At 31.4% G+C, this 18,110-nt stretch overlaps 1 protein-coding gene across 1 annotated transcript in view; it reads right to left on the reverse strand.

Moving 5' to 3' along the window:
- The window catches only part of LOC115877443 (neurotrimin-like), a 215,281-nt gene that overhangs the window by 99,741 nt on the left and 97,430 nt on the right, over positions 1-18,110 (reverse strand). Inside the window, exon 2 of the mRNA XM_030893597.1 lies at positions 7,546-7,643. Within this exon, the coding sequence (XP_030749457.1) occupies positions 7,546-7,643 (98 nt within the window). The remainder of the gene's footprint in view (positions 1-7,545; positions 7,644-18,110) is intronic.

The following is an 18,110-nucleotide window of genomic DNA, read 5'->3' on the forward strand; positions in this document are numbered from 1 at the left end:
ACACCCTGTATATCCAACCTGTTCAGGAGCCACGAAACTTTCCCACAAAACCTCTGTAAAATATCTAACCTCGACCACATTTTCAATTTCAACTTTTGATATTAATTTTAGACTCCATACAGCCGGAGGTAGTTGAAGGGATTTAGAATCGATCGCACAAGAAGGAAACTGGCCGACATAAAGTTTACGCACGTACATTTCAAAGTGAAAAACGTCTCTAATAAAACATCTAATAATCCGGATTGGAGGTTGGTAATTGCACTAAGTAAAACTGGAGCTCGTTTTATTACCTTTTTCGTTTAGGAAAGTTTCCGCCGCTATGAAAATTACTTCCGGTTAGATTCTTGCACCTTTTACGTTTCTTTTAATTAATCTGTTCATTAATTAAATGGTATCCGTTATGAGATTTGCATCTGTATTAAAATTACTTAGAGCGAAATTATTATGATCTTATTACGACTCTATAAAGTAGATAAATAGAACAAAAAAAAATATATAAAATAATTGAAGTTGGTGACTGCTTTGAGTCGTGTATTGGAAAATTGGTATTTGGGGGTTTTGTGATATGAGAAATTTGATTTTGATGTCAGTACGACTCCTAGTTCTAAAGGGCGCCATCAACATATTTTTTAACTGGTTTGAAGCGTAATAACTTTTTGTCCCTACCTGTATAAAACTACTGAGTAAAAAAATATACATTTGCGATGTCTATTACGTAAAACAGGTCTGTTGGTAAAAATCACTACGACTAATGGTTTTAGAGATATTTGGGATCGAACTTATCAATACTTGTCATCATTGATATAAATTAAACATGTCGACGAAATAGTTAATTAGATTGAAATCATAAATTTGAAATGTTTCTGTGCCAAAAGTTCACCAGAAACTATTTTATCATCATTTTCTCGAAGAAAAAATTATAATCAATTTAAAAAATAAAAAGTCCCCAAATTTATCATTTCAGTCAAATAACTATATACTCAACATATTATTTTTTTTCAATAATGACATGTATTGACTATTTCCATTCTAAATATCTTGAGAACGGTTGCTCGTAGCGATTTTTTACGTAAAAACCACGGATATGTATTCAGTAGTTTTATACAGATCACTGATAAAAAAGATAGACTTGAACTAAAGTCGTCATCGTTCTTGAAAAAAAAATTAGTGTCAAGAGAATTTATTTTAGCGTAAAAGAAAATATTTTGCCTCAAGGAAAACTCTCTTAACTCAAGAAAACTGGTTCTCTTGAATTTCAATTAGAAAATTTCTCTTGAATCTATTTTCATTCAACCAAGTGAAAGTTACTTTGTTTTAAGATAATAAGAAAAATACGCTAGGAATTACTTCATTCAAGAAACATGGCCATTTTTCCAATAGCTAAATACTCTTTTGATGAAAGATAATAACGACACGCAAAGACGATGACGAAGGACGGTATATACAATCAGTCGGCAGTCCGATCAGTCGTACATCATAGTACGTACGGGTTTTGTTGCTTGGAATTTTCCACTTGAAATTTTGCATAATTTGCTTTTTAAACGCATATCGTATAACAAATTAGTGATCGTTCTTAACATACATTTGTCATTTTTTATGGACAAATTTTAGGATATATGGATTCTTTAAAGGAGTTTCTGAAAAAATGGAAATTAGAACATTTATTTGCTATATTTGAAGGTAAGAGACAGTTATCTAATGCACCTGTTTAGATAATGCATGTGTGACTATAGATAGAATAAGAATATAGGTATCGATTTTTTTATGCAAATAATTACAAAAATTTTAGAATTTCCAGTCGTCCTATTAAAAAATTCAAAATGTGACCAAAGCTTATAATTTTAATAATTTATTTGCTTTACTTCGATTAATCGTGATTTAACATTTCATTGTAATTTGTAGAGTGATGAACCACCCCCATAAATACCAAGGAGTGAAGAAGCAGAAATAACTACTATCGAGGAAAATAATATCACTTTACTTACTACAGACCAGGAAAACCTAAATTTATCAGAAAATAATATACCTCGTAATATGCCTGTATATGATGTATAGACTTCTCCTAGATCAAAATAAATTTTAGTCGAGTCAATAGTATTCGCTATTGGTTTACGAAAAGTGTCTCTTTAATCAAGAAATGTCCCTTTTCAATCAAGAATTTTTGCATGAATCAAAGAGACTATTACTCTTGTAGCAAGAACTTCTTTGCATATTCATTTTGGGTCAAGAGTGAAATACTTTGGACTGATAGATTCTTCTATTCTCTAAAGTCATTTTTTAAAGCTTATGAAAAGATAGTTAATGCTTTGGGTAAAGAAACGTCGTTCTTGGCCCTATTGAAAAGCGCCAATCTTTTGGATCAAAGTCATATTCATTTCGACTGAGAGATCCTTTTTTTCAGTGATACGAACAAAAAGTTATTAGATACTCTTCAAAACAGTTAAGACACAAGTAGGTGGCGCCCCCTACGAATAGCATTCATATTGCCATTAAAATCAAATTTCTCATGTTAAAAAAACTCCCAGGCACCAATTTTCAACCAAATATTGATGTACATTTATAAGAATAAAATAGTTCTTTTTTTTATCTGCAGAATATGCCTGCGAAGTTTTCGGAATACAGTTCGTACCGCCCCGTATAAAAGACCTCTCTGTGTATTTATTGCATAAGAACTCGTATAATAAATTTTTCTTTAATTGCCTTCATCTACATTATCTCCGAAATTAAAAAGGAAATTTATTTTTCCAGCTTGTCAAAAACTCTATCCACTTTAACAACCCATCCATTCTCCTTTCCTGCGCAAATTCTCTCCTTGAAACAATACGATCTTCCCCACCAACGCATCCCATCCGGTTTTACAGGTGAGCTACTCTCCTTCTTTTTCCATCTCTCTGGAAACTTTCCTCCCCTTCTGTCCGCCTGTTTTTAAATTTAAAGTAGAGTCTCTAAACGTCAACGTAATGGAGACTGGGAGAGCGAGTTAAGGCTGTCTGAGTGGCGTCCGTTTTAATTGTGCGAAAGTTTGGAGGGTCGATTCCCGCTCTTCTACTGCCTCCTAATTATTAGTTGGAGGAGGAATTCGCGAGAGTCTTTTGGCTTTAAAACTGTCACTTCCGAATTCAATTTAAAAACGGCGCAGGATGAACGAGGATATAAGGAATTCGGAAGAAGAAACTTAGTTGCTGGGAGAAGGAGATACGAAGGATTTTTTTTCTTTTTATATTATTTCAGTAGGTACCTACTTATGAAATGGTTAGGGCTAGAGATGTAAGATTTATGAATTTCTCAGGGGCAAAAATATCAAATTATGTTTATTGGAAATTTAAGAATTATTTTTTAAAATTCTTATTTGAAGGCGCAGAAACTGTTTATCAATTATAAAAAAAATTAATTATCATTATGATATACAGGGTGGTCCAAATAGTATTCGGGTAACTTCGGCAGCATATTCTACAGATAAAAATAAATAAAAAAAACTTCGTATAAATGTCTGTCCTAAAATGCTTAGTTTCGGAGAACCCTGTATCTCCGATGTAGATGTTTTATTTTTATTTCGATTTTTTCCAAATAATTTTTGAAGTAAAGTCAATATTTTGATGAAAATCGGTGTCTGGTAATTTTTTGACAAGAAGATTTTTTGATTTTAATGTCAATATGACTCCTATTAGTAGGAGGTGCCAACTGCATGTATTTTAACTATTTTAAAGAGTAATTACTTTTCGTCCGTACCTGTATAAAATTACTGATTAAAAAATATACATTTGCGACGTTTTTACGTAAAAAAAGGTCTCTTGGTAAAAATCGCTACGAGTAATGGTTCTCGAGATATTTGGAATCGAAATGATCAATACCTGTCATCATTGACATAAATTAAACATGTTGACTAAATAGTTATTAGACTGAAATTATAAATTTGAAGTGTTATTGTGCCAAAAGTTTTGTCTAGGATAAAAAACAACCATTTGATAAACTCTGTATAATAAAGCCCAATGCCAAATTACAGACTTTAAGAATTAAAGCTAGTCATTTATACAGGGTTGTTCACCACATACGACATACGACACAGAGTATTGTAGCTAAACGATTAAATTTCTGCAAATTGTAAGTTTTGGGTTCATTGAAGGACTATTAGAGGTACAATTTAAAAATATTTTTACAGGATACAGAGTGTCCCAAATAAATAAAAAATATCAAAGTTGTCTTTTTTTAAATGGAACACCCTGTATATTATTACATTTTTAGTTTCTACAATTAAAATAAAGGTAAATTTTATTAAGGTTTGTCATACTTAAACCTTACCGTTTTTGAAATATTTTCAATTTTGTGAAATTGCAGTAAAAATTTTAAGGCTTCATTTCTCCAAGACTATCAAAGTTTTTAATATTAAATATTTACTGAAGTTTACTTACTGGTCACTTATTGTGTTGCAATAATAAAAATAATACTACCTCATACAGAGTGTCTAAAAATTTATTTTAAATAATTTCTAGCTTTAAACGGCAATAACTTGTTTAATTTAAATGGAACACCTTGTATATTTTATGACAATCCGATGGACAATTTAATGGTCTATCAAATTGTATTATACCACTTTTTACCCATCTCTTCAAGTTTTCATATAAAATGCATTTTCTTATAATTTAGACCTCATTTATTAATATACCCATGAAATATTGACATTTTAGATTATTTTTAAAGAGTACAGATACTAATATTGTCAATATAGTTAAAAAAATGTTTAAATATTTGTTAAAGAGAACCTAATTAATATGATTCTAATACTCAAACTACATTAATTGACTGTTTTGCGTTGATTAATAACACTACTAAATAATACTTGCTCCAAATACTAAAAAACTGAATTTTGTGTGGGTATTAGATAGTGTGGTAAAAAGTAACACCATAAAAATTTTATTTTATTTTTTCACGAATGCTTATTTATAACAAAAGAGACGTTCATTTTCATAACTTATTGTCATATTTATTTCTGATTCAAATCCACATTTATTTAGAATAGTTTATTAAGTAACACAATTAAGTATGTAATTAATTAATAATTGGGCGGAAATAATGGTGGTATAATTAATTAATATATCAATTGTGATTTTCTTGGTTATAGGTTACTTTATTAAAAATTAAATGATTTCTGGAAGCTTTTAAATAATTTATTTGCCGAAGTTTCGATTTTTTATGCAAATCTTTCTCAAGGTATCTAAAATAGTTTATGAATAAAATCATTTCTCAATATTCCATGGGTATATTGATAAATGAGGTCTAAATTAAAAGAAAATGCATTTTTTTACGAAAACTTGAAGGGATAGATAAAAATGGTATAATACAATTTGATAGACAATTAAGTTGTACAGGGTGTCCCATTTTGGTTGAAATCATACGGTATCTCTGTTATTAGTGAAGATAGAAGGGTGCGGTTTGCACAAACCTGTATAACTTTTTTTGTCAAACGGAAGATGCCGTAAACAAAATTTTCATAGCCCTCTTCGTTTCCGAGCTACAGGGTCTTTTTGAAAGTTTTGCAATTTGAGACACCCGTATCCCTGTTATGGTTAAAGGTATCGAGAAGGTGAAAACTGTTTATTGTAGAACTTTTACGTAGAATAGAGTGGCGTAGTCTGGTTTTCTACCAAATAAATATTTTTAAAAATATGAACTAAAGTTATGTTTTTTAAATGGAACACCCTGTATATTTATAAATCATATGATGTGTCTTGCCATAAGCTGCTCAAAAATATATAACACTCTATATTTATTTTCACTATTTACTGCAATATTTAAAAGTTTTTATTAAAAGATCATATTTATTAGTGGGCCATGATTGATAATAAAAAACTAAAGAATTATTAAAAGTATACTGCTATCTGTCTCTTGTTTTATTTTGGGAGCCGCTAATAAATTCTTTATATATTAGGGAAACTTAACTCCCTACCGCTATTTGTAGTGTTGCTATCTTGGAATACGTGTATACGTACGAATAATCTATCGTATCGGAAATTTTAGATATTCCTTTAGCTAATTTACGTGAAATATACTTTCAGCAAGATGGGGAACATAACTCATGAAAATATTAGAATACTGTTAAATTATTATTTTTCAAATCAATGAATTGGAACTAATGAACACATATTTATAGCCTCCTCGATTCCCGAACTTTTCCTTTCTCGATTTCTGATTTTGAGGATTTTTGAAATACGAAATATATCGTGGGCACTACAACAATGTCGAACACCTGAAAAATGCTTTAATAATTCAAGCTTTTAGATATTTGCAAACCCATTCCGTTATAAAAAAAAGAAAAATATATTCACAGGTTCAGTGGTAACAGTTATTTCAAAAGTAAAATATATCAATCCCAAATAAATTTTAATGTGTATGACTATTTTAGTAAATATCATTTTGATTTTTTGTTATTTATCACGGCCTACTAATAAGAAAATGATATATTTTAAATATTGCAGTAAATAGTGAAAATAAATATAGAGTGATATATATTTTTGAGAAGTTCATAGCAAGACAGATCATATGATTTATAAATATACAGGGTGTTCCATTTGAAAAAACATAACTTTAGTTCATATTTTCAAAAATATTTTTTTGGTAGTAAAACAGACTACGCCACTGTATTTTACGTAAAAAGTTCTACAATAAGCAGTTTTCGCCTTCTCGATACCTTTAACAATAACAGAGATACAGGGGGTGCCCCAAATTTTCGAAAAGACCCTGTAGCTCAGAAACTAAGAGGGCTATGAAAATTTTGTTTGCAGCATTTTCCGTTTCACGGAATAGTGGGACAGGTTTGTGCAAACCACACCCTTCTATCTTCACTAATAACGGAGATACCCTATGATTTCAACCAAAATGGGACACACTGTACATCTGATTCTCCGAAAATATACAGGGTGTTCCATTTAAATTAAACAAGTTATTGCCGTTTAAAATTAGAAATTATTTAAAATAAAATTTTAGACACTGTGTATGAGGTAGTATTATTTTTATTATTGCAACACAATAACTGATCAATAAATAAACTTCAGTAAATATTTAGTATTAAAAACTTTCATACGCTTGGCCTTAAAAATTTTACTGCAATTTTACAAAATTGAAAATATTTCGAAAACGGTAAAATTTAAGTGTGATAAACTTTAATTAAATTTACCTTTGTTTTAATCGTAGAAACTAAAAATGTAATAATATACAGGGTGTTCCATTAAAAAAAAAAAAGACAACTTTGATATTTTTTATTTATTTGTAAAAATATTTTTAAATTGTACCTCTAATAGTCCTTCAACGAACCCAAAACTTACAATTTGTAAAAATCGAATCGTTTAGCTACAATACTCCGTGTCGTATGTGGTGAACAACCCTGTGTACAGGTTGCCAAAAAAATTATGAAAATTGGGAAGAATAGGTAAAATATAACACTTCAAATTTGACGAAAATGTTTTCAATGTGCGATTTTTTTGCATCTCAGTGTATGTTTTTCCAGATCTAGTCGTTAAAAAAACAATGTAAATTATTAACAATATTTACCTTATAAACAGACAGGCTATCCACACCACATTCTAAGACAGCTTCTCGTCCCAGCGGTATTGTCACATTCATAATTGGACCACTAAAATTTGGAATGTCTGAAAAGAAAAAAAAAAGAGTTTTGAGGCATTGTTCAATGATTACTTGGACAACATATTTAAAGGCAACCAATCATTTATGAAATTCATTTAACCTCTTGGATGTCGTGCTTTATTTGTTACATGAAAGATCGCGCGCGCACTCTGAGTCCGCATGCTAAATTCAAGAAGTCTTAGCGTTGCTAGTGGTGTAAAGACATGAAGTAATATGATAATTAAAATAAAAATTCTTTATTGACTTGCTTCATTACAAATATCACAAACATAAACATAAAATATATAACATAAAACACACAAAAAACAAATTAATAAATATTATTCAAAAACAAAAATAATTAATAGTAATGAAAAAATCAATTCGTATAACAGTGATTACAAAATATTTGTGTGTGCTCATACGAAATTGACACTGTACAAAGAGTAACGAGTTGTTCCTTTTTTTTTCGCCTATAACAATTCTGCAGTGCCGATTCTCTGGTAATACTGTATTCAGTGCTTCAGAATCTGAACTTTATTTTTCAGTTTCAGAATTTATTTTGGGTCCTTGCCTTTCTATAATATCCACTTCTCGTTCTTCCTTTCTTCAGTTCTCGTGCTTGCTTATTCAAACAGCCTTGCATGAGCTGTTGCAATCTTTCTTGCAGAGTACATCTAAAAAATAATAGTTATTTAATAAAAAAGTCGATTATTCAACTTTTTTTTTATCACAATTTGCTCATTTTCAATTAAAACAAATCAGTAAAATAACTTGAATAACGCGATTTTGGAGCGGTATTTTTTTGTAAACGACTGGAAGCAAACGACTGGAAGGAATCTATAACCATCATCCTACATAAAAAATTGATAGGGTAGATCTAAAAAACTATCGTCCTATAACACTCCTTAACGTAATTTATAAGTTCTTCACGAAAATATTAACCGATAGACTAACAACAAAATTTGACGGATACCAAGCAAAAGAACAAGCAGGCTTCAGAAAAGGATACAGTACAGTTGACCACTTATTAACTATGAAAATACTAATAGAACGAGCCAGTGAATACAACATCTCTCTATATATTGCATTTGTAGATTTTGAAAAGGCTTTTGATAGTATTGAGCACTGGGCAGTAAAAAATTCCTTAATAAATAGCAGGATAGACTACAGATACGCAGACTTAATAGCCAACATATATAGCGAGGCAACAACAACAATTAAAATCAGGTGTCAGACAGGGTGATACAATATCCCCTAAACTCTTTAACCAGGCATTAGAAGACGTTTTCAAAAATTTAGACTGGGAAAAAAAGGTATCAAAATATGTGGACAATACTTGTATCACCTAAGATATGCGGATGATATCGCCTTAATAACAGAAAAGAAAGAAGAACTGGTAGAAATGCTGGAAGAACTGGATACAGCAGCTAGAAAAATAGGCCTAAATATGAACTACACTAAAACTAAAATCATAACAAACACAGATGAAAACATAACAACCAAAATAAACCAAGAAAAAATAGTAATAAGTTGAAGAGTATATATATATATGGGACAAATGATTAAACTGAAAAAAAAAGACAAACAGCTGAAATAAAGAGACGAGTAAGACTGGCCTGGGCAGCATTTGGAAAATTGGGTTACATATTGAAAAACAAAAGATATCCACAGTACCTCAAAACCAAAGTATATAATCAATGTGTACTTCCTGTACTTACTTACGGATCCCAGACCTGGACACTGACAAAATCAAATATGGATAAGGTAACCAAATCTCAAAGATCTATGGAAAGACAAATGCTACATATAAGGCTGGCAGATAGAAAAAGGAATGAGTGGATCAGAGGAAAAACTAAAGTAAGGAATGTTAGAAGTGAAGTAGCAAAATTGAAATGGAAGTTTGCCGGTCACAATGTCAGACGGGAGGATGATCTATGGAACAAATGCATCGTAAACTGGAGGCCCTGGGAGAATAGAAGAAGTAGAGGAAGACCCCAGATGAGATGGGCGGACGATCTGAGGAAACATGCAGGCACAAGATGGATGAGCATGGCGACAGAGAGGGAAGAGTGGAGGAGATTGGGGGAGGCCTATGTCCAACGATGGACCGAAGAGGCTGAATCGATAGATAGATAGATATATTTTTTTGTAACTTCGCGTCGTGTCGCGCTCCACAACGAATCAGGAACCTGTTACTAATGAACGACGACAAAATTATAAAGTATTTCTAATTGGCAAATAAATTATTCATAATCGCTCTTGAAGTTAGCTCGAACCGTAGTAACCGCATAGCGACGTGTTTAGCTCCAGCCGTCGCAATTTCGTCGGTCGCCAACAGTAGTAACTGGAACTGGTATGTACGTAGCGTCGCGCGTATTCGCTCCAGCCGTTGCGCTCCTAGAGCCGTAGTTCCGCCTGTCGCGAACAGGAGTAACTGATCCCTGCTGTAACTGATTATCGACGCTCGACCTCGGCGGCGACGTACATCGTTCCAGCAGTGGCTGGAGCGCTTCTAGGGTTCCGGTTTTGCCTGTCGCGATTTGGTCGGTTACTATTGGCGTTGGTGCTCCCGTCGCTACGTTACTTTCGAAATAGCGATTTTTGGTATGTACTAGGCATGGTAAAAAATAGCGTTGTTTGAAAGATGAAACGCAAAAGTAAATGAAATAAAATAAAAATATTTTATTTGCTGTTATACAATTTTTTTTAGTTTCATTGTTTAATATCTATTTTTAAGGTCTGATGATGGCTGGAATTGCCGAAACCGGTCACCAAGCAGCTAACTATTGTATTATTTTATTTTCGTATTTCTCAGCATCGAAAATTTTGAAAATATAGGACCATTTTCTATAAAGCAAACACCTCTCTCCATGGGCGTTCTATTAAATTCAAGTAAATTAAGTAGTGTATTTTGTAGTATATGATTGATAATAAATACATGTTAGGTCAATAAACCTTTTTACAAAAATAAGAATAAATAAAGAAGAAAATATGATTGAAAAAAAAGGGAAACTTGTATAGCCACTCTCAATTATTGATTAAAAATATAAATCCTAATTAAATACCTAATTAGAGACACTTTGGGAGTCGGAACCTCGGTTACAAAATCGCGGTATTTTGTCGCGCAATTTTTCTGGAACGGTCGCTGTTGTAACGCGACTCATGTGGAACCGTTATCCTATCACTAATTATTTATGTACATACAGGGTGGTCCGAATTGTATTCCGGAAACTTCGGCAGCATATTCTGCAGAAAAAAATAAGTAAAAAGTTTGTATATAAATACAGGGTGTAGAAGTTTCATTTTTATTTCGATTTTTCTCAATAATTTCTGAAGTAACGTCAATATTTGGATGAAAATTGGCATCTGGGAGTTTTGTGACACGAGAAATTTGATTTTGATGGCAAAATTACTACTATTTATAAGGGGCGCCACCTACATGTGTTTTAACTCTTTTGAAGAGTAATAACTTTTCGACCGTACCTGTATAAAACCACTGACTAAAAAAATATACATTTCCATGACTTTTTATGTAAAAAATGTCTTTTGGTAAAAATCGCTACGAGCAACCGTTCTCAAGATATTTAGAATGGAAATAGTCAATACCATGTCATTATTGACAAAAGATAAGCACACGTTGATATAGTTATTTGACTGAAATAATAAATTTTTATTTTTTTTAAATTAATTATAAGTTTTTCTGCGTAAAATTGTGATTAAATAGTTTCTTTTGAACTTTTGACACAAAAAAATTTCAAATTTATGATTTCAGTTTAATAACTATTTAGTCAACATGTTTAATTTATGTCAATGATGACAGGTATTGATAATTTCGATTCCAAATATCTCGAGAACCATTACTCGTAGCGATTTTTAGCAAGAGACTTTTTTTATGTAAAACAAGTCGTAAATGTATACTTTTTTATTCAGTAGTTTTATACAGGTACCGACGAAAAGTTATTACTCTTCAAAACAGTTAAAACGCATGTAGATGGCGCCACCTACAAATGCGAGTCATATTAACATCAAAATCAAATTTCTCATGTCAAAAAACACCTATCCACCAATTTTAATCCAAATATTGATGTTACTTCAGGAATTATTTGGAAAAAATCAAAATAAAAATGAAACTTCTATACCCTGTATCTCCGAAACTAAGCATTTTAGGACATACATTTATACGAACTTTTTTACTTATTTTTATCTACAGAATATGCTGCCGAAGTTTCCGGAATACAGTTCGGACCACCCTGTAGAATGTCTTAAATTAAATGTATCAAATTTAAGAAATACGTTTATTTTTAAATAGGTGGGTCCTCACTTTACGTTATATTTTTACACATTTTGAATAAAATTGGCCCTTATAAAGAAACGGCACTGATAAACCGGAATTTAAGTTCGCCATATTAATTCTTTGATCTGCTCCTTCCTTAATCTTTTTATTCTGTAAGAAAGTAATAGTAGTTCTTTAAGTAAGTCAGTTATTCAAAGGTTCTTACTCACTCTAATTTAGAACCAAAAAAGAGTTTTTTCTCTGTAATCAATAAACTTCTTTATATTTGCCCACATCTCCATAAAAAAAGCAGAAAAAAAAACTAAGACACACCGGGACAAGAGCCGGAGGCCCTGACTCCGGCGTCTCAATATGCACCGGAAATCCGCTGGGGAATTTTCCGGGCAAAGTGGCTTTTTCCTATTCGGAAAATCCGGGCTTATTCAAATATATGAATAAATTTGGCGAGGACGGGCGCGCAGATAAAATAGAGACGTCGCGTTGGAGAGCGACACGCCACGTATGGGAGGTCGGCGAGCGAGAAAAGTTTTTGAAACGTGTGCTGTGACGGGTGACAGGACACAAGCCGGGTGTATTGTACGTATGTTATGGGAGAAAGTAAAGTTGGTAATGTGATAGTGTAGTAAATATCTCGGATACTGTGTATTATAACAATAGTATTTTTTTTCAAACGTCACAAAAGTATTACTTTTGCGACGTGATTGACAATATAAAATAGCTATTTATGTAACAAGTTGCGAAATGAATGTGTTTTAAGCACGGGACGCAAAATTGTCGAGTCAAAAATGACAATGCCAGTGCTTAAAACACTCTTTTCTTAACGAATTTCATTCAAGATTTTTTGAAAACGGATAATTTGAGATTTTCAAGCTATTATAATTATTTATTTTTAAACATTTTTTGAAATGTTCTGGTAATCCTGCCGTCGGCAGTTAAAAGGCGGCAAGTGAATATTTTTCAATTTTGAGATTTTTGCATTTTTAGACTAATATGTGACCCTACTCTATCTAAATATTCAAAAACATGTTTGTAAAAATATTTTTTTTCTACGATTTTTGAAATTTGAAAAAAGCGGCAAATGACATAACGTCACCATTTTGGAAATAAAAAGGCGGCAAGTGTAAATATTTCAGTTAAAAGGCGGCATTCTTGCAAATATGCCATTTATATTTAAAAAATGATGACGTAATGATGCATATTAAGTAGTAAAAAGGTGGCATTAGACAGTATACTCTGTTTTTTTTCTCAGGTAAGATTTCAACAGACGATCACAGAAGAAAAGCAGATGAAGTCCCATACCAATCTATTTATTTTACTAAAAAAGTTTCTAATAATTTTTAAATTAACTATGGATGGGTTTAAATATAAATTCGTCATGCGTCGTCACTTGTTGTTTTTAACCAGTTTTATTGGTTTATTTCAAAAATGACAGATCGTAATTCAATTTTATTGGTTTGACGGAACGATGAACGACAAACGGACGCCGATGCGTATGAACTAGCCTTTAGATTTTTGACGTTTGTCAAAGTCTTGCCAAATTATAGGTTATACTTTTGTGACAACTTTTGTCAAATACCCTGCGTTTTGGAAGATGATGCATTTTGATTCGTGTTATTACGTGTGTTTTGTATCTTTTGAAGTCATGTGGAGGAAAAATCGAGTGAAAATTAACTGTAGAACCTAAAGCACAGTTTATGGTTAATACTCGCTGCCCGGGAGGAAAGTCTTATACAGATACACCAATAAAGTTACTATCAATAAAGTTCGTATACCATCTCGTCGTAGATAAGTGCATCTCGAATATGATAGAAGGACCATACTAAACACATACTAAAAACTGGAGTAGCTGTAAAATATTGACATCACACGATAGGTAAATAATGGATTTTAGTACTGCAGAAAAATAATGTCAAAAGGTACTGGTTTAAGAAAATTAAGATTAAAGTTAATTAATCAACCTGTGAGGTATAAAATTTGGTAAGTGTTATTATTAATAAAATAGTTTGTTTTTTATGTTTGTTTATGTTGTTTAATTTATTCCTGCGGGATATTACAAATTTGTATTTGTACATAAGTTATATTGATAAATATAATCATAAATGCGGGAAGTTTCATAAAGCTTGAAAGTAAGAAATAGTTCTTTTTTATATTTTTTGGTATGTGGTGTCTTGTTTTTGTTTGTTTTGTATTAACACATACCGTTTTTTATTAAATAAAATAACTCGATTACATTTTTTCAGTTTTATACAGTTTTTTTTCACAACATTTTGAAGTTACTTGTCAGTCAAATTTTATATACATATATTAATTTCCTGCTATGCGTTCCAGTTGTACCAACTTATTTCTTTGTAAAATAAAATAAACTACTTTGAAATTAAAATGACAGACACATTTATCACTGTCAAGGATCTTTTCGTTGAACAGACTATAATTGCTCTATTCCTAAAAGATGGATATGAAATACGTTATTAAACTTGAAGTTATAAGGCGGCATTGTTTAATACCACCCTATTCGTTAAATAAGATCATGAAATACTTCACGAAACTTTTAGTAAAAAAGCGGTATGTGACTATTGCGCCCTTTTTTAACGGTCAAAATCACCACGCGGACGTAAATTTGGTAGTAAGAAGGCGGTATATTTCGCGAGAGAATTAGTCGATTGCGAATCCAGGCACGCATCGCATTTTTCGACTTATATAAAGTGATTAATAATGATTTATTATAATAATAGTGATTGGCTTTTGTGCAAAGGTAAGCTTTTAAACTATTTTTATAGGTATTTTAGATTATTATATATTACTTATTATTCAATACATATTTATATGATGGATTTGTAGCTAATTTTGTGTCATGTGTTAACAAAATATAAATTTCACCCCTGAAATTAAAAAAAAAATATATATAATAGTTAGAATTAGTAAAATTTATCAATAATTAAGTATTATGAATTAAATTAAGTATCATTAATAATTAAATAAGTACTATTATAGTGCCTCAATAAGTTTTTCTTTTAAATGGTTCATCAGTATATTTACAAATATATTTATGAATTATCTTAATGTTTAATTATTTCATATTCATATTTCGAATTAATTGGCAAAAAATAATTTATTGTATTTATTGAAGAAAAGATTTTTCACTCATCCATTCAATTTTTTTTTATTTTAAGCGTAATTTAGAGCCAGAAAAAAAATATATATTATAAAAATAAAAACCTTGCTATTATTTATTTAATTTGGATACTAACTATAGAATATCGATCAGAAGTGTAAATTTGTTTTTAGGTTTTAGAAGAAGAGGCATCGGCGTATCCACTAGCTTAAAACAAAAAAAAGCAGACACCAAACTAGCGCCTGATGCAAAGATTTTTGATGTAGCAGTTCTCAATTAACCATCTTTGTTATATCTCTAAGTAAAACAACAAAAACAACTCTCTAGTTTATAAAATGACCGCAGGCAAACAAAAAATGCATGAGAATATATACAGAACAATCCATTATGGACCACCCTGTTATACCTAAAATTATTCCTTTTACTATATTACTGTTATCAAAAAACTACTTAAAATTTGCTAGATGACTATTAATTTAAAAAATAATCTGTGTTTAATAAATAGATGTTACTTAAAATTTATCTTTTTTAAGTTAAAACCTTAACATTTTACTTGATTCTAAATAGCGGCACGTCAAAGGTTTTGCAGTTAAAAGGCGGCATTTGAACAGCTTTTTGTCGCTTACCGCCTTTTAACTTCAACTTCTTACTGTATTCAATACAGAAAACGAAGCAAGAAAGAATTAACCAACTTTTCTTAAACAAAACTTGCTCTATTGTCTAAAAATACCTATAAATAACTAAATATAGTATATCCAATTAGTGTTGAACAATAAAATCGAATGTATATATTCTTATTAGTGAAGGACAACATCACAAAGTTTTTACCATTTTTCTCAAAACTATGGTTTTGTCACTTGCCGCCTTTTAACTGCCGACGGCAGAATCGGTTTCTAAGGCATTGTTTATGCATTGTTTAATGACAAAGTTCTGTCAGGTTTAAACGTCGCTGTATTTCCTACAAAGTTTTGTGAAAAAATGAGTGATAATGACGAGTCTTTGGATATTCAACAAGCTGCTGAAACTGCGCTATCCACATTAGTGGCCGAGAAGTCGAAAAACTTATATGAGACCACCCACAACAACTTTGAAACCTGGGTCAAAGAAAAATATGTTAAGAATTTCACACAAAAGGTATTGCCAGCCTATTTCCTGAAGTTATCCACTACCTTGAAGCCGTCAACTCTGTGGAGTAAATATTCGATGCTCTCCGCATCATGATTTACCTGCATTTTTAAAAAGAAAAGCTTCCGGATATTAGGCAAAAAAATCAGAAGTATTTACAAAACTGAAAATAGAACGCTTTATGAAAGAAGCCGATGACAAAGAATTCCTGTTAGCTAAAGTTGTCTTAATCGTTGGAGTATTTGGAGTATGTAGAAAGGAAGAAATGACGTTTTTGGCCGTAAACGCCATTAAGGATTGTCAGTCATTTATTAGTGTAAAGATTCCGAATACAAAACTCATTTTCCCAGAGTGTTTACTATTACTGAGGGACCAATAGATGGTATCAATTTCTTACATGTATTTCGTAAGTACGCAAAACTTTGACCACTCAATGTGACACATAATACTATCGATTTTTCTTGACGTATCGAAAAAATCAATCCTGTACCCTGCCAGTTCGAATCAATACAGTTGGGGGTATGCCAAAAAAGATAGCGGAATTTCTTGGACTGTCCAACGCCATTGAATACACTGGTCATTGTTTCCGACGCAGCTCTGCAACAATACTGGCAGATTCAGAAGCGGACATAACAGTTTTAAAGCGACATGGAGGTTGGCGATCAAGCTCTGTTGCTGAAAGTTACATTGAAAATTCAATTGATCAGAAAACCGAAATAGAAAAAAGAATCATGGGAGAGAAAGATACGTCAAATAAGAAATTAAAAGCAGTTCACGTAGAAGCAGAAGCTACCAGCATTGCCAGTACAAGAAATTTATTTATTCCGACTCCTACAACTTGCATTTCTCTTAGAGACGAAAATTGTATTCACTTTAATAATTTAAGTAATTGTACCTTTAAGATTTATAATAAATAAATATTTTCATTTTTTCTAATGTTTCATTTTTTACTTTTAGACTATACTAATTATTAATTATATTAATATTACATAATACTATCTATTTGCTTTAACAGTCTCTTGTTGAAAAATCGACCACCACCCTTCATTATTTGTCAACTTTTTGAAAAATGGTATTAAGAAAATATGCTTCCTTTAGAGCTTATATCTTTTTGAAGTCAATTTGATCAAACGAGAATAGTTATAATTAGTACTGCCCTATAAAGGGTGAAATTAGTAATATAACATAAAAGTCAATAATGCTATTATTGTCTTTAGAATTAGCGGAGTAAAAATTTGTTATTAAAATTTTCTTTTGTCAAAAAAAACATCTTTTTTAACCGTGATAAATTAAAAGATACAAAATATACTTAGAAATAGCTGTTCGTTTTGTGACAAAATTCTCTCAATATTCTTATGATTCTAATTTTTCCGTTATTATTAAAAAAAAACCCAACTCAAATATAACTGATGGGTTAATTCTGCTCCCTTTCGTGCACGCTATTGCCAGATGACACAAACACCATCTGATTAGATTTAGATAGCTTTAATTACTTCCTCACAATACTAAGCCAACATATACGTCATTACGGGTAGGAAATTACAACATCGGATTTAATTAACTAGGTTCTGTTGACATAGCTGAGTAGTAAGTGAGTATCCTGATCAAGAATATTATGCAGAAATTTAGCAATTTTATGCACAATTATTTTCAGACTACATAATTAACCAATAACATTTCTTTGACTTGTAGTTGACTGCAATTATTTGCTTACAGTGTAAATTTGGAATCTATAACTGACATATAACTGAGTGTCTTAATCGGCTATTAATCACGACATATCATCATCCAGTCTCAAGCCGACGTGAATGAGCAGTGTGTGCAATTAAATTTTGTCCTCTTGCCATTAAACAACGACATGAAAGAGTTTCCAGACGGCCACCCGTCCATCCTCTTGCATTGTCTAACGTCGTTTAACTTGGGTGTTCTATTGGAAAGCAGTGTTTGAAGGTTGCTAAA

This window comes from Sitophilus oryzae, unplaced genomic scaffold, assembly GCF_002938485.1.
Source record: "Sitophilus oryzae breed Bouriz unplaced genomic scaffold, Soryzae_2.0 scaffold_1492_pilon_pilon, whole genome shotgun sequence".
NCBI classification, from domain to species: Eukaryota; Metazoa; Arthropoda; class Insecta; order Coleoptera; family Curculionidae; genus Sitophilus; species Sitophilus oryzae.